We start from the raw sequence: 27,631 nt of genomic DNA, 5'->3' as shown, positions 1-27,631 counted from the left end.
AGACGAAATAGACAAGGGCAGCATTATTCTGAGCAGTCGTGCGACCCTACAAATTCTTCCCTGTCACTAAAACAAAAGTCGGATCATTCATCAACGGCGGCGGTTAGTGCTGAATCGCTCTCTCCCTTTATCTGTGCGTCGCATGGTCAGAGTAGTGCACGCACACACACCTGCAGACACACACACACACACACACACATGCATATGCATACCGACTAGTCACAAGGGAGTTTCTCTGTGCCCTTGCCCCCTCTCCTCTATTTCTTCCTTTTTTACCTCTTCTGTTCTTTTTCGTGGAGTTAATGTTCTTTTACTCTGACCTCCAGGCTCCAGTCGTTGTTTTCTGTTGTATAAAACACCTCAATAAGTGCAACTTCACACTCATCACATGTGAGGAAATGATCAAAGTGACAGATATTTAAACCTAACATATTGTTTGTGTCAAATTTTGATCCATTTTGACATTTGAAAACAATGTAAACACCCTAGATGACATTATTTAAGCCTGAATCGTCTCCTACAGTGACCCAGAATATACAAAACTGGAAATATTACAAAATTACTTATTTATTTAATTATTTACTGCAGCTGGGTAAGTCTGGATTTATGGTTTTAATAGTTATAATTAAACCTGCCATTCAAAATTTGCTGCATCCTTTACGTTCAAATAATTATAGTAATTATGTTCTCTTGTTTAAAAGAACATGAGATCTTAATATAGTGCGATTGTGAATGCATTTTCTCAATAAACAAACAACTGATAATATATCTAAAGATGCAAAATGCACGTTTAAAATTTGGTATAGGGACAAATTATAAAGGAAATACTTAAGCTGGGTCAAAAATGATGCTCTCTGTACTGTGAAGGGTCAGAATATGAACATAATGCAGTATGCAAAAACACCGAACTCTGACTGATATCTGCTTGTCTAAAGTAAAGATTAGGTTCTATCCTCTGTTTTATATCATTGTAAGTTTATTATCTTTGAGTTTTTAAGTGTTGATCAGACTAAACAAACGATTTAAAGATGTAACTTTGGCCTTTGGGTTCTTGTAATGGACGTTTTTCACCTGTTCTTGACATTTTATGGACCCAAACGACTGTACAATGAATCAAAAGTACTATTGATTGATAAGTTGATAAAGAGCACACACACACACATTGCATCTAATGCATGGATGTATAAAGAGATAAAGCATTGGGCCTGTTTAGTCCTATGAAAGTTGCTCAGTGGGGCATGAAGCCAAAAAAGTTTGACTTCCAGGTGTAACATTACCCGGATCTTCTGGATCATTGGGCCCATAAAGCAAGAACTGGCTACTCCCGGTTTGGCCCTCCAGCTAATTTGAATGGAGATAAAACAATTCATTCATGCAGCTCTTTTCCAAGATTTGGTCCGAATGGATCAAATTCTAATAGCGAAACGAGTCAATTGTGACGAGTTTGTGACGCACAAGAAAATGTATCCACTGATTTACTGACGTCTCTTTCACAATATATGTGTCTATTGGGGAAAAGTCTATTTCTCTTTCTCTTTTGCTTGATTCAGTCTGTTTGTTATTGTGTCTCAAGTCTTGCTCAAAGGAAAAATTTCATTCTGAATAGTTCAAAATGTTGCAAGAACACAACAGTGTGAATGGAGAGAGAGTTAGAGAGAGGAGTGTAACCTGGTTTATTATACTGTTATTTTATTATGTAAAGCACAAAAAAGTCTGATTATAATAACATAATAGTGGATGCACATTTCCAGCCGAATCTCACTCAAAATTGGACCATTATTAAAAAAATGTGTCCCCATTAGTCAAATGTTGGGAAAGTAGGGTCCATGTTTAAAAAATCCAGAAGTGTCCCGTTGGTATAGATAATATTGATTTAAAGTCCCACTAGACTTTAAATAGTTTGGCAGCTTAAAGTGATGACTGTGTAAATGTGTCCCTCAGGCTTTGTAGAAGAAGAAAAAAGAGGCAGTGGTATATAGTATATATCTGCAGGGTGAAACATTGAAAGGGTTTCTCCCTAAAACAACTTTGCTGTCCAGCAGCAGAGGATTTGTGCTTTAGACGTTCCTGCAGGCTCTCTGATAACAGATACACCTCCGAGGTCACTGCAGGGAAACAGGCCAAGGAGAGTCTGTGGACGGAGAAGAACTTCACCTTTTCCTCTGAGATGATGTTGCAGCTTTGTGATTGTTTGATTCATGCAGTTTGTTTCTGTCCTTCCTCCCTCCTTTTCCTCTCTCATTGCAGACAGATTACATTATTGCATATGTAACCTACTCCAATAGAGAATGCCATGTGTTCACAGTATGTAAATGCAAGCAAACAAGCTTCATACAATGCTTTCACACTCAAATACTCACCTACCAAAACACTGTTTGAACCAAATCTGTCTTTTTTTCCTTCATTTTGACCTTTATAGCAAGTTCACTGTGGCAGTTTAGGCCTAATCTAGCGCGGTGGTTTGGCAAATATTCATTAATATGAACGCTTGGATCTGAGCTTAGTTCCAGTTGAACTGTGATTATGATTTAAGTACGGACAACTATACAGTACTTCTAATGTAGTTCATGTCATGATTACATGAGTAGTGTCATTTTTTCATTGTTAAGCCAGGTTTATAGTACTGCGTCAACTCGATGTCGTAGCTCTGCAGAGCCCCACACCTAACATGCACCACCTTTAACTACGTGTCGAGGCAACGCAGACCACAAGGGCTGTGATTGGTCCGTACTACATCATTTCCATCATTTCGAGCCTCTGTTTGGGCGAACTAGTAAGCTAGCAATGTTATCGGATTGTAAAAATGCATAGCACAGGTCCTATAACGTTAACGCTTCGTTCAAACAGAATGTGAGACATTACACTGTAAATGTAACGAATACAAACAATCGACGACATTCACAATAGACCCTTCAGGCCCTTCAGGAACCTCACACCCCCTAGTGTTTTGGTGTTGAATTGCAGATTATCATTCAACCCCAGTGCAGAACTTTCGAAAGTTAACGATGGCGTCGAGGCAACGCCGTACCTTGTAAAATTATGACATCATTTTTTAGAGTTGTGGAAGAGGCTGCTTCATTCACTTGTTCACTCTGTCCTCTGTCACTTCTCTTTTATCATGTCTATCTGCTTCTCAACAGCTCACTTATCGTCATATAAATGTAAAATGCCAGTCAGTCACATGGTGAACACACCCAACATCATTTTCTGGCACCGACACCAAACATCTGCAATGAAGAAAACACAAAGTTATAGTTCAGCATAATTAAAACAGCACGTAATCAGACCAACACCTCGCTCCTCATCCAAATGAACCCAGCGTCAAAACGTCCTCAGAGACTCTAGGTGTCACACGCCCAGTCGCCCCCCTCACCCCCCCCCCTAGACTGCCGCTCCATGTCAGGGTTAACTGCCATCTGTGTTAACTGTTCATGTCATATCCCCATTAACCTCCATTGTGGCTCCCCAGGCCACCCGGTCCTTGTTTAAGCCTCCCTGGGTGGCAGTCAGCGCTCCAACATTAGCCTCCATTACGGCTCCCCTGGCTGCAGTTGCCCTGTGTAGGGCAGCCACCGATCTTGTATCAGTGAAACTGAGTGTCTGTGCCTCTGAGTTATGGCGTTCAGTCAGGTAGACCGTGTACATGAACGCCTACTGATGGCTGATTTTTTTTTTTGCTCCTTTTCTTTTTTCTTCTCTTTCTTATTTGCAGCAGTGCAGCAGCTCTCTGCTCTCAGCCGCTGCACGTTAGGGGTCCATGTCAGTTGTTTTGTGTGCGGCGTACGTTCGGGGTAACCCTCTCTTTTCTCTGTAATGGGAGGCATGAACTCTCGCTCTAAACCCATTTCCAGCCCATCTGAAATACGGCAGCAAATTACCTCCAGCGGCGCCCTGCACACCAGCCCCAATCTGCCCCAAATAGAAGTGACAGGACAGCGCAATTTATCGCCATAACCCCTGCACCGCTCCACCACCACCACCGGCAGCTAGCATCTCTGTACACACTGCAGGCTCACACATACACAAGTCAGCTGAGTGACTCCTGAATGGCGAGCGTGCGTTTGTGTGTGTGTGTGTGTGTGTGTGTGTAGAGGCCTGTGATTGTGTACACTGTACGTACTGTAGCCACGGTGTTGTAATACTGTATATACGTGTGTGTGTGTGTGTGTGTGTGTGTGTGTGTGTGTGGTCTCTACGCTCCAGTGTAGGGGCCAACCTCACTGCTCTGGCCCCCTGCCCTGCCTATTATCTCATTGATTTCCTCCTCTCCTCTTTTCAATTCTCTCCATTTCCACACTGCCGTCCTTTCCATTAGAGGAGCAATTTAACAGAGTGCTGTGACATGGGAGAGAGAGAGAGGGAGAGGAAGAGAGAGAGAGAGGAGGGGAGAGGGAGGGAGAGAGGGAGGGAGGATGTGAAACATAAAGTGAGGAGAGGAGATATAGTGGAAGAGCTGGAGGGAAGACAGGCAAAAGAGAGGGATGAACAGATATTATCATTCCAGCTCAGAGCATGACGGAAAATTTCACACAGCAAACTTTAATGGATAATTATAATCATTCCAAATATATCTCTATATATATAAATCACAGAATAATCCTTTAAGTGAAAACATGACTTTAAGTACATTTAAATACAAGTTCACGACGTGTATTTCTCTTTTCTATTCTCACAGGAGTTTCCTCCAGAGTCGCCGCAGAGCTCCACACGACAGACACCCGTCATCCAATCAGCACTGGAGAGGGACCGGCATGTGCTGGATTGGTGGTGCCCTGTATCGAGTGTCAGCCAATAAGCTGTCCCGCACAGTGGCGTCCGACATGTCGATCAATCGAACAGGTACGCTGACTGTCACGGTGCTGGTTACCTTCAGCAAACTGTGACCGGGACTTACACACAAGAGTTCTGAATTGTTTTTTTATAACATTTGTGTCGAGTTTCCAGGAAAGAGGATCTTCAATTAGGTCTAGATTATGAGAAGACAGACTGAAGGAGCTTCCACACAATACATTTTTTAAGCTGTGAGAGTAAAAACACATTTCCTGAAAACACTGACTCTGATTTTTCTTTCACTTTCTTTATGAAATGAAATGAAAAGAAACCCTCAAGCTGTAGTGATTCTGTCGCTTTTGAGGAAACAAAAAAAGTATAAATTATTGAGTTTAAGATCAACTCTCTAAACTCATCTATAGTCAACTTTGATCCCACATTAAATATGCTGGAAACTAGCCACACTATTTGCTTTGATCCTGAACAGTAAGATGAAACACAAACACACATGGATGCATTTTATATCAAAACAAAACACATCTTTCACAAATCATCAGTAGCGGAAAAGTTCATTAATCACCACACAGATTTAAGTTATTAATATCCTCCAAAAACTGGCAACGAAACCCCAAAATCTGTTGTTTTTGTAGAGATTCATTTATCAGAATCAAGAGTGTGACGATTGATGGAGTCGTATGTTTTAACATTTTCTTACAAGACACACAGTGATGAGGCAGAAGCAGTGATCTTACATCCACAATATTACATTAAAATGATCAAACTAACCTTTTACAAACCGGTGCTAAGAGTATGAGTTGCTCCTACACTCACATCTTTGTGTTTCTACACAATACACACAAAGCATGGACTCCACTTGTTAAAACGCTACCATCGAGCTACTAGTGGGTGACAGCTTCACAGGATACCTTTAAATACTCCCTGTACTGAGTCTGCTGTTAAAGTAAAACACATTGAAGAGGTGAGAAGGTTTTTGTGAGAACAGACACACACACACACACACACACACACACACACACACACACACACACACACACACACACACACATTTCATTTGTGTACGTTTTTGTGCGTTCAGGATGTGGTTTGTGAGCACTGCGTGTCTGCGCTGTGTGTGTGTGTGTGTGTGTGTGTCTGTGTGTGTGTGTGTGTGTGTGTGTGTGTGTGTGTGTGTGTGTGTGTGTGTGTGTGTGTGTGTGTGTGTGTGTGTGTGTGTGTGTGTGTGTGTGTGTGTGTGTGTGTGTGTGTGTGTGTGTGTGTGCACAGCCGGAGGTGATACCAGAGTGTTTATTCATGTTTGTGGCTGTAACTCTGTCCACATACTCTCTAATAGACTTAGGGGAGCTTTCTGGATTTGCCATCTGAAATAATAAAGTTGTCATCTGTCAGAGCGGCGAGGGGGAGGGTCCGGAGAACTGGACGGTGCAGATTAAAGCCTGGATCTGCCTCTACCTCCTGCACACTTCTCTTTTCTATACCATTCTCCAGCAACTAAAGCTGCAGGTGAAATTGAAGAGCTCCATTCTGTTAAACTCGTGACCGGCATCTCAAAACCGCTCGCACACATTCCTGCATCTTCCAGGCAGGAAAAACCACCTCAGGTGTCTTCTCAGCTGGAGTTGTGATTGCACATCTCCCCCCCCCCCCGGCAGAGCCTTACATTTGTTCTTGGTCCTGAGCCACCGGACTGTAATCCTACTCTGCTGAAATCATACCAGAGCACACACTCAATGAGAAGCCTAACAGCCAAAAAAAGTTCCAAAATTAGAGGTCTGAATAAGATCGACTGCCATCTGTAACCTCACCCACCTCATCTCCAGTCCTCTCTTGGCCTCCAGAAACCCTACACACACACACACACACACACACACACACACACACACACACACACACACACACACACACACCTTCTCCTCCAGTGTGTTTGACGGGTGCATTGAGTACATAGTGTTTATGATGTTCTCAGACAGAGCTGGACGTCACGTTTGGCTTTGGCACCAATGTGTCAAACCACCGCAGTATAAATAAACCAGTCGCATATCAAGTTGTTATTGCATCTGTCTGTACAGGCAGACACAACTACAACAACAACTGCTCCATCTGATATGGTAGAGAAAAAAAAAATTCAGTTAAGATGTATGCAAAATAATATCAGAAGGTATCAGAAGTGGATCTTCTCTTCCTTCGCCAAATATGAGGGTCAGTGACAAATAAGTGTTGGCAAGATGAACAATTCAAAAATATCTTTAAAAACTAGTTTTAAAAGCAGCATCAGGTTTGTTAAAATGTACATTTTGTTTTTTTGTTGGTTTTATATCATTTGAAATGACATTTGCACCATTTTCTAACCAAAAGTAAGACTGAATGCTCCTGAAAATGTCAAATGGTGTAACCACAAAAGAATGATAAATATTACATATTTTATCACCTACAGTGGATTTAAGTGGATTTATACTAATAATTACTTCATTTAAAACATGTAAATGTTTCCTGATCTCCATGGTTACCAGATTAAATGTAATATTTAGAACAATTGTATTCCATTACCTTTATTTAATATAAAAGTTATAATGTAAGATCATGCCAAACTAGTTGATATGGTGTTTTATTGACAATTTACTGTTTTTAAGCAAGTTGAATTATTTGGTACAAAGTTTTTATGGTTACACCACTTAGACATTTTTGCCATAATCCTCTAATATATTCTCTCAAAATGGATTAAAAGCAGAAATTTGATGCTGGGTCCACAAAAAAAGAATGTGTGCAAGTTATTCATACGTTTATTTTCACATTTTAACCCCTTTAAATTTAACTCATTGACCCGTGTATCCGTATCATCGTCACTAAATAAAACTTCTTGCATGTAATGTCGCTCATGAGGAGTTCATGCTTCATTAATTTCTCCAGGACTACTTCCACAACCTGACTGTGTGTGAAAGTGTAATGTATCTAAAAGTGAGAAACAGCTGCTGATCAGTTTTGAGGATCCTGCAAACGCTCAAACATACCTTGAATTCTCCATATTCTTCCCTTCATACCTCAACATGTGGTGCATTCCTCTGCTTGCACTTTTCCTGAGGAGAGATATCGGTCCGTTACACGCTAATCAGCACGAGAAGCAACTATTGGTTATTCTGGTTTGAGGAGTTCATCTTTGAGACACATTGTTTAACTTACTGTAGAAGTGTGTCTCTTTAATACTGACTATTAAAAGATCTCCTTCAAATGTGCTTTCAATGTAAAGTGATGGAGGACAAAATCCACAGTGTGTCCACACAGTCATTTAACGTAGATGTTAGTTTATATTCAGCTTCATCAGACTGAGTTAGTCATATCAAGTGAAAGAGGTTTTTTCCTTGCTGTAATCGTTCCTCATGTTCATACTGACTATTAAAAGATCACACAGTCTTCTTTCCTTCCTTCCCTCCTTCCTTTCTTCCTTCCTTCCTCCCTCCTTTCCTTTCTTCTTCCTTCCTTCCTTCCTTCCTTCCTTCCTCCCTCCTTTCGTTCATTCCCTCCTCCCTCCCTCCCTCCTTTCCTTCCTTCCCTCATTCCTTCTTTCCTTCCTTCCCTTCTTCCTTCCTTCCTTCCTTCCCTTCTTCCTTCCTTCCTCCCTCCCTTCCATCCTTCCTTCCTTCCTCCCTCCCTTCCTTGACTCAGGAGGGTTAAGTTTCACCTTTTAAAACTTACACTTCTCTTCATCCTCACTCCTTCTTCTGCTTCACCTTCACCTGTCTGACCTCCTCCTCCTCTTCCTCTCCACCCCCCCCCCCCCCCCCCCCGATGATCAGCTTCTATTGAGCATTCAGCTTCTAGCTCATCAGTGTGAGTTAGTCATATCAAGTGATATCTGACACATTTACAGTCTTTTTAGCATCAGATTCTCCTCTTAGTGTTTCCCTGTTGAGCTGTGGTGGAAGTATACTAACAAAAAGACTTTGGCACTAAAAACACTGTAATGTTGAAACATTGAAGATGAAGATTTGACTCGTTTGGACGACTGAAGCTTCATTTTTTTGCACAGAAGAAGGATTTTACATTGTAAGTGCATTATGAAGGGATCTTCTAATGGTCAGTATGAACAGGAGGAATGATTACAGCAAGAAAAACAGCTTTAATGTTCATTTGGACTCCTGATTCTTGCAAATGAAAACTTACTTGTGATGCATATACTGTAAATTGTTCTTTGTCTTTTTTTCCTCCCGTATCAGGGAGAAGTTTCAGCTTGTCTCACCTCTCACCTGGGACCGCTGCTTTGAACCGGCCCTTCAGCACCCGTCATCTGGCCAGGTAGCGCTCATCAGACGCTCTCACACACCAACGCTGTAAACATTTCTGCACACGTAGCTTTACGTAACTTTTCATACTTTTTAATTAACAACATTTATAAATGGGCGATACTGCTGCTGGATCTTCTCCTCACACAACGACACCATCATGAAATCAAACCCAGCCAAGACTGTTGCATTTGATCCTTCACTCTCTCTCTCTCTTTCTCTCTCTCTCTCCCTCTCTCTGTCGCTCTCTCTCTATCTCCCTCTGTCTCTCTCTCTCTCTCTCTCTCTTTCTATCTCTCTCTCTCTCTGTCTCTCTCTCTCTCTATCTCTCGCTCTCTCTTTCTATCTCTCTCTCTCTGTCTCTCTCTCTCTCTATCTCTCGCTCTCTCTCTCTCTTTCTCTCTCTCGCTCTCTCTCTCAATCTCTCTTTATCTCTCTGTCTCTCTCTCTCTCTGTCTCTCCCTGTCTCTCGCTCTCTCTCTCTTTCTCTCTCTCTCTCTCCCTCCCTCTCTTTCTCTCTCTCTATCTCTCTTTATCTCTCTGTCTCTCTCTCTCTCTCTCTCTCTCTTTATCTCTCTGTCTCTCTCTGTCTCTCCCTCTCTCTCTCTCTCTTTCTCTCTTTCTCTCTCTCTCTCTCTCTCTCTCTCTATCTCTCTCTCTCTCTTTTAAAAAAAATTAAAATTAGCATATGGTGAATACCTTTCACCCCCGTAGCTCCTCTCAGAGGCGATACTAAAGAAACACTAAACCTCTGTATAGTTTTACCTTCTTTACTCACCACAAGCTGCTGATTATTTACTTGTGGATACCTGTGGTTTGTCTGTTTTGTGAAATAAGCCGTGCGGTCCAGCGGAGCCTCGCCATCATCAGACACGCTCGTCAGAAGAAGCAGCCGAGGCAGTACTGTATGTACTACAACCGCTTTGGCAAGTGTAACCGTGGCAGCAGCTGTCCCTACATCCACGACCCCGATAAGGTGGCTGTCTGCACCAGGTAACTAAAGCATGGGAGAAAACATCAATTTGAAGGGAAGCAGGGCGGAAAACTTGGTGTTCTTCCTCTATTTATTCATCAATGTACGATATGTTAGTCTTTCAGTGGTCAGAAAACATCACATTCACTTTTCTCTATATGTAATTTTAGAGGATTCACAGATGAATTACTTCCAAGTAGAGCTGCAATGATTTATCAATAAGTCAAACCACAGAAAAGCTATGAAGCCGGCTATTTTGTTAATTCATCGTTTTGAGTCATATTTCAATGAATGATATTAAACTGATTATCTTTTAAGTTGTGGACAAAAACAAGAGATTCTAGGTTGCATGTTGGGATTTTGGGAGACAGTGATTTATATTTTTCACTGTTTTCTGACATTTTATGGACCAGACGACTAAAGGATTAATCATTAAATTGACTGATTGATCAATAATGAGAATAACTGTTAGTTGCAGCTAGGGTTGGGCGATATGGATAAAATCAAATATCACAATATTTATGACCAAATACCTCGATATCGATATAGAAATGATATTGTAGCGATGACTATCGGTGCTTTCCCAAAATATTAAATAAAATCATCACTAATTTTGAAATAATGAGAAACTGGGTAAAGGGAAATAAAAGAGCAGCTAGAACAGTCTGGTAAGTTTAGAAAATTACATCATTTTACTGTAATGCTGCCTTTAAACACTTATACCAAATCATGGTACGATATCCAAAATGTAAGACTATATATATAGTCTCATATCACGATATCGATATATATTGCCCAGCCTTAGTTGCAGCACTACTTCCAAGACTCTCCATTTTTCAATCAACAATATAAAAAATGAGTCACTGGGTGAAAGAAATAGCCTGTTTATATTAAAGCTTGAGAGAAAAGTCAACAACTAAGAAACATTCAATTAATCAAGATGAAGTCAGTTTCATGGATATCTCACCGTAAGCTAAAGCTAAAGACTTCTTGGTGTAAAAAAGGAAAGAAAGAAACATTCAGCTCTTTTAAATAAGTTAAATTTTAGATTCTGCGTCCTTTAAGATGAATTCAGCAATCATGACACAATGTTTTCATCTCATTTGTGACAATGAAGCGTCTCATGATCGGCCTCTTCTCCACAGCAACAGATAAACGTTTGTGTGTGTTCATGGCTACTGTCATACTACTACTATATTTGTCATGTGGTCCTATGATAAAACTAGTGTTGTTATATTAGCATTCAGAAGCATTGAGGCTATTATTACAACAAAACTGGGAAACAGGATTTTACAATGGGGTGAAAAACATTTTAAAGAACCAGTAGCTTCAGAAATCAGTAATGATGCATGTATGATGCATGTCAACATAAAAACACAGGACATAGAACATTTAGTGAGGTAGTGTAAGTATTTAAAGTGCAGCCAGGTGCTTCGTGCATGGCTGGATGGCATTAATAAACATGAATTGATTTTCCTCTCCTTTATTAACTTCTGCATCTCATCTGTTGTTTCTTTCTGCAGGTTTCTTCGTGGGACGTGCAAGCAGGCAGACGGGACCTGCCCATTCTCACATAAGGTGGCCAAGGAGAAGGTAACACACACGCACACATGGTGGAGATGCTGGACAACATGGTGTTTTATGGGTTTACATTGCAGCGGCCGGGGGGGTTGGGTACAGTGTGTACGTATAAGATGACACATCATCGGGTACAGTCATGACGGATCGGATTTACGTTCTTGGCACGGCTCCTGTTTCCATGACACAGGAAGGAGAAAGCAAGACTTGCTGTTCAATGTATAGACCAAAAGAGTTAATCTGGGCTTTTATTGCGTTCTCCTTCTTCATCTCCGCCGTTCAGGTGAATGCGTGGAAAGTTATTATTGTTTTGTTTTTTTTACACAGGTAAATGAAACACCTGTACAGTACATACACACTTTATTAAGTTATGGTGCAACAATAACTCCCTCAGCTTCAGGCTGAGTGGCTAAAATTCATTTCACTTCATTTAGTTGATGGGCAGAAAATTTGTCTACAATGATTTGGATGATTAATCAAGTAAATTTACAATAATGGAGTTGAAGAAAACGGTTGAAAGCTGTTTCCTGCTTCAAAAAACAAACTATTCTGACTATATTTTTGATTTTTTTATTGTCTAAAATGATTTAATCAATCAATTTGGAAAATCATTAATAACACTGGTTATTTTTAGTTTTAAAAATAAGTTTAAAACTACAATATTTTCCTTGTAGCATGTATCACAATAGGAGAGATGTATGCAAAATCACATGGAAAACCTAATTGATTCAATTAATTTATTCCACTTTTATCCATTTAATCACACGAGACTTCACGTAAGTAAAACAAAACCTAAAACTAACTTTTTTTAGTTTTTAATCAGAATTTTCTCCTTCTCTCATAATGTGAAACCCTCCTATAATCACAATATGATTCCACTCAGCCCGAACTGAACCCCAGCAAACCAAAAATACCCAAATGAATCCAGTGTCCAACATTATGAATCTCTTATTGATCTAACTTTACTCATATCACAGTTTTAGATAAATGATTATAAACTGACAGAAGCTACAACAACCAGTAACATCTGACCTGGAAGAGTCCAGTATATTAAACTGGATAAACACATCAGAGGTGAGCCAACATTAAACAGCAAATATACACACACTCACTTATTGATATACATTCATTTCACCTCCTTAGAGACTCTATGGATTCTGTTCAAGTCAGATTTGACCCATTTTGACATCTGAAAGCAATTAAAAAAGACATATAAATTAAATTTTTTATGTGTTTCATACAGTGACCTAACATGTCCAAAAATTAAAAATGTTATGTTCTCATTTGAGATAACATAAGATCATAATATAGAGTGACTGTGAATCTATTTTCAGTATTAGTGTCATGAGCACTAAAATACACTTGTTTGGTAAAGGCACTATATGATAGTAACAGTATGTAAAGGGTTAAATAACACTGAAGATGAACTTTATAGGATGTGATGTCATATGACAGCATCACCTGGTGGTTGAATGCACACGAGGGTAAAAGTTGCATCATCTTCTGTGTGTGAATTGGACGTTTGTGCAAATTTCCTCAACTTGGTGAGAAAACTGTCTCGTGTGTCTCGGGTTAAAGTTCAGCCGCTCAAAAAGGGAAAGCACGTTTTTTTTCCTGTCTTCTATTTTCTTTTCCTTGAGACAAACAACTCTACAACAGGTGTCATACTGCCTCACCCTCTGTGCACACACACACACACACACACACACACACACACACACACACACACACACACACACACACACAATGCCCTGCACCTGTGTTGGTTGTCACACTGCTGCCTGTAAGTGCTGAGAGCCCAGCTGTCTGTTTGTAATGCCACCTCTCCAACAGCCCCACCTGCCCCCCCCCCCCCCCCCCCCCCCCCCCCCCCCTCCCCCCTTCTCCTCCTCCACAGGATACTCCCGCTCTTATTTCATGTTGTACCCCTTAAACAGAACTGTATGGAGGTCTCCGGGAGAAGGGGGTGAATATGTGTGTGTGTGTGTGTGTGTGGAGGAGAGAGAGAGAGGTGATCCTGATCCGGGTGTTAGCGTGAATAGGCGAGCCCGAACCCCCCCTCCTCCTCCTCCGTCCTCCACTACCACAAATACTTCGAAACCAGACACCCCCGAGCCTACTCCCCTGGCATCACCCACCCTTCTCCCCCCCCCCCTCCTCCCCTCCCATGCCCACCGGCCCCGTCTGTGCACACATCCAAAGCACATAAACACATCATGAGAGCTGGACGAGCTGCAGCCTGGATAAATATTTCTGTAGCAGTTAATTAGGTAGAACTGATCCCATCCCAAACGAGGTGGAGCGCCTCTCACACTCCGCCCCGACCTCCCATCTCTCTCCACTGAACCCCCCCCCCCCCCCCCCCCCCCCCCCCGCTCCCCCTTAGGGTTATATTTAAACCGGCCTCCACCGGGCACACTAAACAGTACATCTCACACACACACACACACACAAACACACACACGCCCTGCACACATGCTGTCAAGACACACATTCACTCTCATTCTGCTGCTGTCAACTGCAATTAAGGTCATTTAGCTGCTCAGGGTGACAGATCACTTGGCACTCGGGGGGTACAACGTCTGAAGCGTACATGACTGTGGTTTGGTTTTTAAACCCGCACGTCTGTTTACTCATGTGTGCGTGTGTGTGTGTGTGTGTGTATAATCTCACATAATCTCATTCCTCATCACCCCTGCTCCTGCTTCTGCTGCTCCTCTCTCTGCTGCTCTTTCCTCTTTACGTTTTCATAATAAAGACGAAATGATCTTAAAAGAGAGAAGGAGTGAATTACAAAATAAAATGTGTATCGGCTCAATACCTTTAACCCTCACATACTGTTCATATTCAGATGTATCTCCAGTGTTCCTTCATATTAAGTCTCTCAAAATGATTAAAAGATGCCTCCTCAGTCTCAGGTAAATGTGTGATTAATCCTTAAGGAAGGTTCCAGAGAGCAGAGATACTTTATTCTTCAGTTTTTATGCTTTTTATTTATGAATAATCAAACATTTATAATCACACCTATGTTACGTAGAACATGATGAGTGCAATGAATTATATTAAATGTGAAGAATGCAACAGTAATGTATGGATGTTTGAATTAAATATGTGTTAAAGACTCAACAGAAATGTCTATCAGCTGCGTACAAATGTTCATAAGAAGTTTAAATATTAACGTTTGTATATTCTGGGTCACATTAGGAGAAGTCATCAAATTTAAGGCTAAAAGAAAACCAGTATTTAAGGTGTTTATACTGCTCTGAAATGAACAGTATGGGGTTAAGTTATTGACTGAAATAAATTGACACCAAGTAGTATCGAAACGTTTCCCGTCAAACAATATCTGCAATCAATCCTTTTTGCACCCAGAGCTAGAAAATATGACTATTTGTTGGACACAAACTCCAAAGTATTTGCCAGAGTATAACGTCTATGCACACACACATACATGGATTTATAAGTGTGTGATGTATGCTGTAACACACATACTGATTTTGAGCATTTTGAATTTAATACATATTAATTATTTAACCCTCCTGTTGTCCTCGAGTCAAGGAAGGAAGGAAGGAAGGAAGGAAGGAAGGAAGGAAGGAAGGAAGGAAGGAAGGAAGGAAGGAAGGAAGGAAAGGAGGGAGGAAAGGAAAGGAAAGAAAGAAGGAGGGAAGAAAGAAAAGAGGAAGGGAGGAAGGAAGGAAAGAAGGACGGAGGGAGGAAAAAAGGAAAGAGGGAAGGAGGAAGGAAGGAAAGAAGGAGGGGAGGAAAGGAGGGAGGAAAGGAAGGAAATAAGGAGGGAAGAAGGAAAAGAGGAAGGGAGGAAGGACGGTAAGAAGGAAGGAAGGAAAGAAGGAAGGAAAGAAGGACAGAGGGAGGAAAAAAAGAAAGAGGGAAGGAGGAAGGAAGGAAAGAAGGAGGGAAGGAAAGAAGGAGGGAGGGAGAAAGGACAGAAGGAAGGAAGAAAGGGGGATGGAGGGAGAGAAGGAAGGGAGGACAGAGAGAAGGAAGGAGGGAGGAAGGACAGACCGAAGGAAGGAAGGAAGGGAGAAAAGAAGGAACAGTCAAAACAGACGGGGTCAATTTGACCCGGGAGGACGACGCGAAGGTTAAAGACTTGCAAAATGCATTTGTGTAAAAATCAAATCATTTAGATGTGGGGCAGTGGTGGCATTTTATGTCATTTCATTCTTCTATTCACAAGATTTCACAAGCAGCTGGTATCAGTATCACTTTAAGGGTACTTGGATTGGTACTTGTATCATATTTTTTAAATGATACCGAGCCTTAAAACAACACAGAGGTGCAGTCAATAAACTCTCTAAAGCATCTTAACCTCTGCCCCCCCATGCTCAATAACCACGATGTTTTCAGGAACAATGCCAAGGATTAAAAAAAAGTGCTTCATCCACACAGTCAGATTGAAATCAATTCAATCTGTTTCAGGACATTTTGCCAATAATTCCTCATTTTCAGGCCGTCTGTATCCTGATTTAAAAGCTTTTATCGTTCCTGTTTTTAGCCTTTCTCTAGTGAAGATGACGTTGTACATTTTCTCCCCCTTCAGATGCCGGTGTGCTCGTACTTCCTGAAGGGAATCTGTAACAACAGCGACTGTCCCTACAGTCACGTCTACGTGTCCCACAAGGCTGAAGTGTGTGAGGACTTTGTTAAAGGCTACTGTCCCGAAGGAGAGAAGGTAAACACTCACAAACACACCACTAACATTCAGTCTGAGGGAGGTATGAATAAACTGCCTGAGCTCCAGCTTGTTGTTCTAGAGGGAATGATTAAGAGCCAATATGTCCAGTTTTTTTATATTATAATCTTTACATTGATGCAACTGTGGTTCATCAAAATCTGGATGTCATCGTACTTCAAAGTTAAGCAACCTGAAGAAGTCCCAACACCACAGATTAGGAGTTAATCTACAGGCTGTCAGAGTCAGACTGAGGAAGAATTATGGCGCTTTTCCACTATACAGTTATAGCACTACTCGACTCGGTATGGTTCCAGGACAGACCTTTTCCATTACAAAAAAGTACCTACTCAACGTGGGCGGGGTCGTCATAGCACGACTCCGCAAAACTGCTGTGACGTTTTATGTGTGACACAAAACACATAAACAACGGAGGACATGGAGGCGATGGTGTACTTGCTGCTGTATGAGGCTTTCTGTCACACACAAAGTAAGAGAAGAGAACCGAATCTCTGTAACGCTGTTGTTGGTGTTTAAAAATGTCGGGTTTGATTCTTGTGTGGGACGGCTCATGACTCTTCCAGTGACTCTCTGACCAATCAGAGGCCGGCAGTCTGTTGACGTCAAATTTAGTATCGGCTCGGCTCACTTGGAACCTCGGCAGAGCAGATACTAAAAAAGTACCAGGTACAAGGTATTATCCCTAGTGGAGAAGCAAAATAAAACGAGTCGAGTCGAGTCGTGCTTGAACTGTGTAGTGGAAAAGCTCCATTAGAGGTACAGGAGCTGCGATGGGCAAAATGAATTCAACTTGAGTCTTGACCAACAACGAGGCTTCCTCATCCTCTGAAGCCACATATGACCCGTGTCACGAGTTCAGTTCTGTTTGTCGATGTCAGGAGAGTTTCAGCCTGCAGTGTACTTCCACTTTACTCCTAAACCACAAAAAAGACACATCTCCTGAAGCCAGAGGTTTCACCTTCACTTTTCTTTTTCTTGTTTGCAGTCTCGTGCTCGCCCCTTACTCAAATTCTCCTGAACTCTCTCTCTCTCTGTCCAAAATCATTTCCTTATTCTCTCATCCACTACTCCCTATATAATACAAACTCAATACTTGACTCAATAGTTAGCAGCAAATCAAGATTTCAGACACTAACATCCACTAGATGAGAGTTGAGTCACGTGACTTTAGTTTTCACGTCTTTAAAATGTGAAGCGTTGCATTGAATAAAGCAGCGTATACATGCCATGGACTTTTTTTCCGTTTGTGGGATATTAGAAGGAAGAATATAGTAGATTTATTTACACACTCAGCATTCAGACACTCAGAGGGTAAATGTAGAAACGTGTGATTTTGGACACAACCTCTGTCTCTCTCTCTCTGTCATTTGGGAAATCAGTGAAATTACATTTAATATCAGGTTTTATTAAATTTAGTTTCCATTCCTAATAGAGATACCTGATCTGACCGATGTGAACTCAGGCTGATGCAGAGGAGCAGTGGACCAGGTCAGAGTTAATCCATGTCACTCTGTCGGTCTCAACAGGATAGAAATCAGTATATGTTGCTGTTGTGGACCTCAGTACATCTTTGTTTCCACACTTTGATGAAAGGGGAACTCCACCAGTTTAACAGCAATCACACTTCATCACTGTGTGTGTGTGTGTGTGTGTGTGTGTGTGTGTGTGTGTGTGTGTGTGTGTGTGTGTGTGTGTGTGTGTGTGTGTGTGTGTGTGTGTGTGTGTGTGTGTGTGTGTGTGTGTGTGTGTGTGTGTGTGTGTGTGTGTGTGTGTGTCTGTGTGTCTGTGTGTGTGTGTGTGCATCTGTCTGTGTGTGTGTGTGTGTGTGTGTGTGTGTGTGTGTGTGTGTGTGTGTGTGTCTGTGTCTGTCTGTCTGTGTGTGTGTATGTGTGTCTGTCTGTGTCTGTGTGTGTGTGTGTGTGTGTGTTTGTGTGTGTGTGTGTGTGTGTGTGTGTGTGTGTGCGACTGGGCGTGTGCTTGTGTGTGTGTGTGTGTGTGTGTGTGTGTGTGTGTGCGACTGGGCGTGTGCTTGTGTGTGTGTGTGTGTGTGTGTGTGTGTGTGTGTGTGTGTGTGTGTATGTGTGTGTGTGTGTGTGTGTGTGTGTGTGTGTGTGTGTGTGTGTGTGTGTGTGTGTGTGTGTGTGTGTGTGTGTGTATGTGTGGTATAAAGCCTTTTAATATCTCCAGAGGGAGCTGCTGCAAATCTGATAAATTTCTCTTGAGTGATGTCATTTGCATCCGCGTCAGCTGGGCCTGAAGACTACAAGTGTGAAAATGTAAAAAATCTTTGGGGTGTGGAGAAAGAAAGAGGTGACGGACTCTGTAATGCTCATCATCTCTGCTGGAGGCTACAATAGCTGCTATTACAATAATTATAATAATAATAATACATTTTATTTATAGAGCGCTTTTAACAATACTAAAAGATGATGATTTACAGAATCAAACACAGTTAAAACAATAAAACCATACAGAATAAATCAAAACACAATTAATAAAAGCAATTCAGAGAAGAAGAATTAATTTATAAAAAGAATAAAATATTAGCATAACATTTCACATTTACATTTCCTCACTTGGCAGATGCTTTTATCCACAGTGACTTACAAGTGAGACAGGATAAGTGACTTTTAAAGAGCCGTGGTAACACACCTGAATCTGTGGAGTCAAGTGAATTAAGTCCAGGTGCATTGTGGGTAATGTAGGCACCAGAATAACAGAATAAAAGAAGACTGTACAACATGTACACTGTCCCATTAAAGTTAAACTGAGGCTTAGGTAAACAAGTAGTTTGGTAACCAATCTGTCCCTCACACACACACACACACACACACACACACACACACACACACACACACACACACACACACACACACACACACACACGCACACACACGCACACAGTGACACACGGGCAGGAACAGCTGCAGGGGGTGGTGGTCCATAATGGCATAACTGTAGTGTCTGAGTGACACATTGAGGGCCTGATGGGTAACAGAGAGCCACCTACATATGACTCTCAAGTCTCCCCCCCCCCCCTCCTCCCTCCACACACACACACAAACACACACACACACACACACTGTCCCTACATCCACCTCAAACACAGTCTCCCCCTCCTTGTGTTTTTGCCTCCCTTTGTCTCCCCCCTCTCCTCCTCCTCCTCCTCCTCCTCCTCCTCCTCCTCCTCCTCTTCTTCTTCTCTTCTTTCTTCTCTCTGCTTGTTTTTGAGAGTCGGGTGTGAAACAGATGCTTTTTCACACTGTCAGACCTCATTTAAATAGTGCATGGGGAAATGAGGATATAGAAAACAAAAGGGATATTAATATTTATTCTATTAGCTGAAGTGCTTAGGTCTGTGATTTTCCCCCTGTGTGTGTGTGTGTGTGTGTGTGCATTTGTGTGTGTGTTTATGGAGCGCTGCGCTGCGAGGCTCTGGCGGCTCTATGATGGATAGCAGGCAGTAATTATAGATGGGAAAACTGCTGAGGATGGCACTATGGGCCAGGCAGGCAGACACTCCAGCAGCTCAGGGGTTAAGTCTGCTCCTCACCTCCATCCTCCTCCATCCTCCTCCTCATCCTCCTCCTCCTCCTCCTCCTCTTTTAACCACAGACTTTGCCACCATCCTGCCTCCACCTAGCTTTGTCTCATCCTCCACCTCGTAGGATTGGTCTGCGCCTTCCTAATTGTCCTCCGCCAGTCTTCACTCACCAGCGTCTGTCATTAGCTGTTATTTATTTCTGGCTTTCTGTTTTTTTTATGACCTCAAATCTGGCAGCTCGGTCTCATCTTCTCTCGAAGCCCAGACACAGACATACCAAGCTGTAAGTCGCTCCAGTCTGGTTGTAGTCAGACAGCCGTTTGGTCTTCTCAGCATATTGAATCTGCGTCTGAGACCAAGCTGATTTCTCCCTTTTTTAACCCTCCTGTTGTCCTCTAGTCAAAGAAGGAAGGAAGGAAGGAAAGAAAGAGAGAAGGAGGTAGGGAGGAAGGACAGACGGAAGGAAGGGAGGGAGGATAGAAGGGAGGGAGGAAGGGAGGAAAGGAAAGAAGGAAGGGAGGGAGGAAAGGAAGGACGGAGGAAGGAAGGAAGAAAGGTAGGACGGAGGGAGGAAAAAAGGAAGGAAGGAGGGAGGGAGAAAGGAAAAGAGGAAGGGAGGAAGGAAGGACAGAAGAGAAAAGGAAGGGAGGAAGGTAGGAAGGAAGAAAAGAAGGAAGGAGGGAATGAAAGAAGGAGGGAGGGAGAAAGGGAGGAAGGAAGAAAGGAAGGAAGGAAGGACAGAAGAAATGAAGAAAGGGAGGAGGGAGAAAGGAAAAGAGGAAGGGAAGAAAGAAGGAAAAAAAACAGACGAGGTCAATTTTACCCGGGAGGACGACACGAAGATTAATGAAGTTTCTTCTTTTATAAAGATAATCTGAACTCCGGGTCAGCTTCTTAGTTTCCATCAGCCAGCCATCAGGTGTCTTGCTGTGTGTTCAAGCTACACCTCAGTCAGTCTTTATCTTTTTATTCATTGTTCAGTCGTCTGTCTGACAGAAAAGATTCACCTCAACACAAAACTACTAGTGTTTAGGGCGCCTGCCACGTAATGACAGCGTCCCTGGTCCTGTCGGCCTCTGTGTCACCTACTAACATAATAAAGGAAAAAAAGCCCAAATTATAAGGCTCATCTCAGGGCCAGGAAGCACTGGCAGAGGATACAGCTAATATGAACAAGTTCTTAGTTAAATGCATACTTTATCACTTCTGTCATACTAAAGGGAATAACACACAGGTGGCTCACTTCTCAAAACACCAACACACATAGTTTATATAGTAACTCACTCAGTGGCATCATAGGTTGACATGTTTCAGCTGGTTTAGATACACAACTGTCCTCAGGTGTCCAGAACAAAAATAAAACTGTAACCAGATGTTGGACTAAAGAAGCAAAAGTACAAAAGAAAGAAGAAAGTCAGCACATTATAGCTCCCTTTGTAAATACTGGTTTACTATTACTGCCCTGAACGCTCAGGTTTCTACAGTTTTTTTCTACTTTAAGCTCGAGCTGATGTCAGCTAGTGACAGATTTCTCACTCTGCTAACATTATGGTGTTTTTCCTTTTGTAGTTGAGGTAGTCACGCTGAGCCATGAGTAGAGTCCAGCAGGGCAAAGTATAATAAGTAGTTTACCTGTTGGATATCTGGTGGATGTTTGTAGATCTTCATCAAATATCATCATCACTGCTTGTTCTCTTCCTCCCTGCATCATTTCTCACTGATCCACTGAATAACATCTCCAAATATCTCTAGATGTTGTTGTGTCAACTGTCATGAACTGGCTCAAAATTCATGACAAAACCAAGGAGGAGAACACACCTTTAAGTTAAACAAAACCAAAGTCATTTATTTAATTAACTTATTACATGAATTAATCAAAGTTATGTGCTAAATCTGTAGAATCAGTGGTGTCTGGAAGTGCATGGATGCAGGAATATGTACTTTTTAGTGCCGCCAGCGAAGCTTTGCTAATTCAAAGTGAGGAGCATCTGTCATTTCCTGTAATTTCTTCACAATAAATGTCTGTAAAAGCAAGAAAAATGTCCACACTGTGCAGCCCCCAATGCAGGTGGATTCAATAGGATACCACAGGATGCATTGTGGATACCCACCTGCATTGGGAGCTGCACGGTGTGGACGCTTTTCCTTGCTTTTACACATTTAGTTGAATCATACAGAACTACTCTAGTAAAGTGCCAGAATAAAATACAAATATAGAGCTGGAAATGAGCATAATTGATTCTCTTTAATATCACAGCACTAATCGGGCTCCTTTACTGTTCAATTCCACTCATTGCTAGTTCCTCTAGACGAGAGTGTCGGCTTAATGCCCGAGATGTCAATGCATGTGGATGTTCCTCTTTTTTATTTTACTGTCTTCTCCATCTCATACTCTCCCTCTCCCTCTCTCTCTCTCTCTCTCTCTCTCTCTCTCTCTCTCTCTGTTTCTTGCCTCTTTTGCTCCTTCTCTCAGTCTCTTTTTAAATGTGCTGACTCCTCCTGGTTTTGGCCCAGCAGAGAGCTTCTCTAATAGGCCCCAGAGACTTCCCAGCATTCCTTAAATCAAGTGGAAAATTGTTAACTTGGTGTGGGGATAAAGATGTTCTGTCCACTTTAACTTTGTTCCTCCCATTTCCCCCAGCTCTCTCTTTTCTCTCTCTCTCTCTTCTCTCTCTCTCTCTCTCTCTCTCTCTCTCTCTCTCTCTTTCTCTCTCTCTCTCTCTTCCTGTCTTTTTATGAAAATGAGGATGTATGGAGCTGTGGGGAGTTGTTGAGCTTTTATAGTCAATTTCTGCGACACTTTCTGTTTCTCCCGCTGGTAAAGTGCTTCAGCTGTAACTTCTTCTCCAGACTCTGAACTCTAAACTGTGAGCAACGACACATTTTCAGAGGTTTTGTTTTTCATTTGTAACAATTTCTGATTTATGTGACAAACATTATGATCCTTTATCTCTCTACATATCAGGTCGGCTGAATAAGTCATTTTTTTAAGTCCTTTCTTAAAAAAATACTTTGAGTTTTCATCTTCCTTTACTTGCTTTTATCTCCTTTAAATACGGTTTGTCTATTCTTGCTTTCTTCCTACATTTAAACTTTTACTCATCATATTGTTTCTATTTGTTCTCTTTTATAACACAATTATCTTTTGATGATTTGTGTATTTCGCACTTTGCAACTTGTTTTTTTTTTTTAAAGTGCTCAATTAATAAAGTTTATTATCATTATAAAGTTTATAATATATTATGAATTAATCATGTATTTAGGTGTGCAAAAGTTGCTTGTTACATTTCAAAGCTGTTGCACATCACATCACAGTGGACTGTATGGTTATTATGTATTAATAAAGGATATATAAGGGATAAATAAGGGATTAATAAGGGTTTATTGTAGCCTGCTTTAACAGACAGGTGAGACTAAACCACCTTGTGTCTTCATTATAAAACACTAGAACACTTCAGCCTGTGTACTCACCCTATAAACTAATCCTAAAATCATCATTTACTCCATTTTTATAACTTATTATTTTATTCTGATGGCGGTTGGTGCTCCTATCATCTAACAACTGAGTCCATGTGACAGGAAAATGTCTCTAACTGTGATCCTGCTTGTTGTTTCAGGGGTGATTTCTTTACTTTTACCTCTTTCTTTTTTATTTGGAAACGCACACTGTGATGAGTCAAATAGTTTCTGCGTCCTTTACGATTGGTCGAGAGGTTTGCAGCTCCTCCTCCAGTGATGGAGTCGCCATTCATCTGTAGTGTGCAAGAGAAGGAAGGTCTTACATTGATAATAATGTTTTTTAAAGTGCTTTAGGAGCCTTTTGTGTGTAATTTCGGAGCATAATGAGTTAAAATAGTAACATAATTTTAAGTTTAATATCTAAACATCATAATACATTTAAAGTTGTTTATTGCACCTATAAGTTTGGGGACTTTGCCTCATGGTAAAATCCACCCCAGGATATTTTTCTCTATTTTTTCACTATAAATAAACTAAACAGTTATTCGATGAATTGAGAAAATTATTGGCAAATGAATCGTGAATGAAAATACCTGTTAGCTGCAGCACAAGTCATTTTGGGATCTGCAAACTTGTTATAAAAAATATGAATAGATTAAACAGTTTAACAATACACTGTAATATAATAATAATAATAATAATAATAGTGTCATGATTTTGTATAAAACAGGACCTGACTGTGGCGCTCATGTCATGCTCCAAATATAAAACCATGGCCATCATCGACACCACTGGCAGGTCTGATTTGTTGCACAAAATGTTGTGTCAAAACCGCAGGCCTATAAGATGATCCAGAGAAACATTTGACAGCGAGCTGATCCCGGGCCTCCCTGGCACCCAGGGGTGCAGGAACATGGGTGTGAGGGCGGTGAGAGGGGGCTCTGATGGCAAAGAGTCAAGGCTGCTGAGCTCCAGGGAGAGTTTACCAGGACTCCACAGCGTTCCTGGGAAATCGATCTCCAGATCCCCCCCTCTCCCCTCCGCTCACACACACACACACACACACACACACACACACTCACACACTTCCCCCGATACGCACTCTATTTCTGGACCAATCTGCTTCCCAGTACCGCAGTCTTCATCCCCTCCACACGCACATGAACACACACACTCCTCGCAGCCTGCACCCCAGAGTGAATAAAATTAGCTTTTCTGACAGGTGGGAGGGATCGGATCTCGTTGAGAATGAAGCTGCCAATTTACACCCGTATTACACTGTCATACACACTCAGTTGCAAACATGCATGTGAAAGCTCACTCTCTCTCTCTCGTGCACAATGCTTCACCCCCACCACCCCCCCTCCCTCCTCCTCCTCCCCCTCTTCGCCCCCAGAATGACACTAACTGTGACCTACTTGCTCAACTTGCACATTAAAGGACAGAGCGAAGGAACAAAGTGTTAAAAGTAGTAACTAACAGATAGAGGTGGAGGGAATAACACAATATCATGTCACACACACACAAGTGTTGGAGTTATATATGCAGCTGAGATCATTTGGAGCCGTCCCCAAAAACTTTCAACACCGCCGGGGAATAAAAGGATGACGTCTGTTTACTTTCTCTCACTTCGGAGTTCCCCGTAAAGTTTCAGGTTGGAGATCTGGTGACCGTGGAAAATGTGAAAGATGCTCGTCTGTCTTCATCGTGATGTCAGTGAGACTAGTCGGGAGGGGAGATATTCTAGTGGGTTATCATGCAGGGACACTGTGGCTCTGTTGGTTGTGCCAGCTCATGTGAAATGACCTCCAGTATCAAGCCAGCGCTGATTAAACCAATAGAAAATGAACAATAAATGTAATAATATTGATCGAATTGATCACCTGTTGTTTCTATAAACTGCTCCAGCCTGCTTTTCTCAGCTTTATATCATTATAAAGTTCATATATTGGTGAATTTTCTCCTTTTTTTGGCAATTTATAGACTAAAAAATAGACTGATTCATCATTACTTACTATATTTTTGTTACAAATTATGAGGAATGTGGAAATTACTGAACAAATGACTCCCATAAAGATGTAACTGAAGGCTTTATCAAAGTATAAAACTGTTTGTATGAAGAGAAATTAATATTATAACTTGTTTCCTTTGCTCAGGAATCCTTGCTTGCTGCTCCATATTATTTAACTTCTGATTGAAGTGGTTTACAAATGGCCGACACACCTATAAAAACATCATAACATATTATTTTTATTGTGACATGAAGCGTCGTCGAATCAATTTAATTTGTAGGTTTTTTGGAAGCTGCGTTCTTTAACTCCGACTTGATGCTATTTTGCTGATGCAGTTTTTTTTTTGCATTTGGCATTTGCTAGGACTGATTTTCAGACTAATCACCTCATTACATTAAATAATTCTGCAAGTTTTGGCCGTTACGCTGGCTTTCAAAAAAAATAGTTTTATTGGCTTTTTGTTACTTACCGAGCAAAAAAATGTGCTTGTCAAACGTTGTTGAGCTGATACATGCCAAAAAATGTTTAAATGCATCATAATGGGACTGTTTTTGTGGGCAGAACACAAAGATAACACAGATTTCTGATGAGTTTCTAAACTAACTCTACACATAATTCATGTTTCTAGCAGTAGCAGCTATAAAACCTGTTGTTTTGTGTTATTTCTTCCTCTTTGTCTCATCAGTGTAAGAAGAAACACACTCTAGTTTGTCCAGACTTCTCTAAGACCGGTTCCTGTCCACGTGGAGCTCGCTGTAAGCTGCAGCACCGTCAACGAGCTAACAAACGAAGCTCCAACACCTCCACCACCCCGGCCAAGAAAGCTCGCACCAAGGAGCTTTCCAAGAGGTCGGAAGAGATCACACAGATATTCATCTTTATCATTTCATTTGACTCAACTTATAGCTAATAATGTTTCTTTCTCTCTCTCTCTCTCTCTCTCTCTCTCTCTCTCTCTCTCTCTCTCTCTCTCTCTCTCTCTCTCAGGCCTCGCTTGTCTGTCGTCATACCGCCGGGCTCTCCGGCAGCTCCAGGTACGCCCGCCGCCGCCGCCGGCCCTCTGGAGCTGCCGTCCTTTATCTCCCTCTCCAGCTCCCCGGAGGAAGCGGACGCACCGGACACACTGCCAGCAGAGAGCTCACAGGTCAAAGGTAAGTAACCCTAACTCTACATCTGTTTTTAGTTGCATATGTGTCATGTTTTTTATTTGTCTTTAAAGCATAAATGGGAGTGGCACCTGTAATCTTATTATATGTTAAATATAATGATAATAAAGCTTCTTACTTTTACATAAAACAAGCAACACAATATAAACACATAAGCCAATCTGAGAACACCTTCGATGTGGTGATCTGCAGGTCAGAAGACAAACAGACCCTAACCCACATTCATTTGAAAAATAAACCTTTTTTTTAGATGTGTAGTTTGTGTATAAACTTAATAAGATAATAATAATAATAACTGTGGATCATACTGCAGTTTAACATCTACAGAACTTTAACTTTTTAATCCAGTGTTTAGATGGATGTATAGGCCAATAAATAGATTGATGGATGGATGATTGACAGATGACGGATGGATGGATGATGGAGGAATGGATAGACAGATAAATTAATGGAAGCATAGATAGATAGATAGATAGATAGATGGATGGATGGATGGATGGATGGATGGATGGATGGATGGATGGATGGATGGATGGATGGATGGATGGATGGATGGATGGATGGATGGATGGATGGATGGATGGATGGATGGATGGATGGATGGATGGATAGATAGATAGATAGATAGATAGATAGATAGATAGATAGATAGATAGATAGATAGATAGATAGATAGATAGATAGATAGATAGATAGATAGATAGATATTTGACAGATTCAATCGTGACAGAGAACGTCTGACGTTACGTGATGTGAGGTGATAGTCAGACACGTTATAATAAATGATAGAGTATAAATCCAGAAGCCTGATCCTTTAACCTGTCTGATTATCTGTCGACTCAGCATTTAACTAAAATGTTTTAATGGACAGAAACGATGACAAAAACTACAAAAACTAGTCTATAGCTTCTAAAAGTTACAGTCACACTGGGATTTAGTGTAATATAAAGTCACTGTCTGTCTCACTCACACAAACACACACACACACACACACACACACACACACACACACACACACACACACACACACACACACACACACACACACACACACACACCACAAAAAGTCCTGAAAGCTGCAGGGTCAGGTCTCAGTTAGGAGAGGGGACTGAGGGTTTGT

General features: G+C 41.4%; 2 protein-coding genes across 2 annotated transcripts in view; both read left to right on the top strand.

Annotated features, from left to right (window-relative positions):
* Positions 1-3,954, top strand: part of LOC133985265 (mucin-5AC-like) — a 31,096-nt gene extending 27,142 nt beyond the window's left edge. Inside the window, exons 4-7 of the mRNA XM_062424863.1 lie at positions 2,040-2,172; positions 2,965-3,031; positions 3,470-3,630; positions 3,852-3,954. Of these exons, the coding sequence (XP_062280847.1) occupies positions 2,040-2,172; positions 2,965-3,031; positions 3,470-3,630; positions 3,852-3,954 (464 nt within the window). The remainder of the gene's footprint in view (positions 1-2,039; positions 2,173-2,964; positions 3,032-3,469; positions 3,631-3,851) is intronic.
* Positions 3,955-4,668: 714 nt separating this feature from the next.
* Positions 4,669-27,631, top strand: part of zc3h3 (zinc finger CCCH-type containing 3) — a 26,303-nt gene continuing 3,340 nt past the window's right edge. The window contains exons 1-7 of the mRNA XM_062423743.1: positions 4,669-4,839; positions 9,000-9,078; positions 9,903-10,058; positions 11,562-11,631; positions 16,178-16,309; positions 26,031-26,194; positions 26,333-26,496. Coding sequence (XP_062279727.1) covers positions 4,752-4,839; positions 9,000-9,078; positions 9,903-10,058; positions 11,562-11,631; positions 16,178-16,309; positions 26,031-26,194; positions 26,333-26,496 — 853 coding nt within the window. The 5' untranslated portion in view covers positions 4,669-4,751. The remainder of the gene's footprint in view (positions 4,840-8,999; positions 9,079-9,902; positions 10,059-11,561; positions 11,632-16,177; positions 16,310-26,030; positions 26,195-26,332; positions 26,497-27,631) is intronic.

Source organism: Scomber scombrus, chromosome 8 (assembly GCF_963691925.1).
Source record: "Scomber scombrus chromosome 8, fScoSco1.1, whole genome shotgun sequence".
Lineage (NCBI taxonomy): Eukaryota > Metazoa > Chordata > Actinopteri > Scombriformes > Scombridae > Scomber > Scomber scombrus.
Note: the sequence above shows the minus strand (reverse complement) of the source record. Positions and strands in the feature narration are given on the sequence as shown.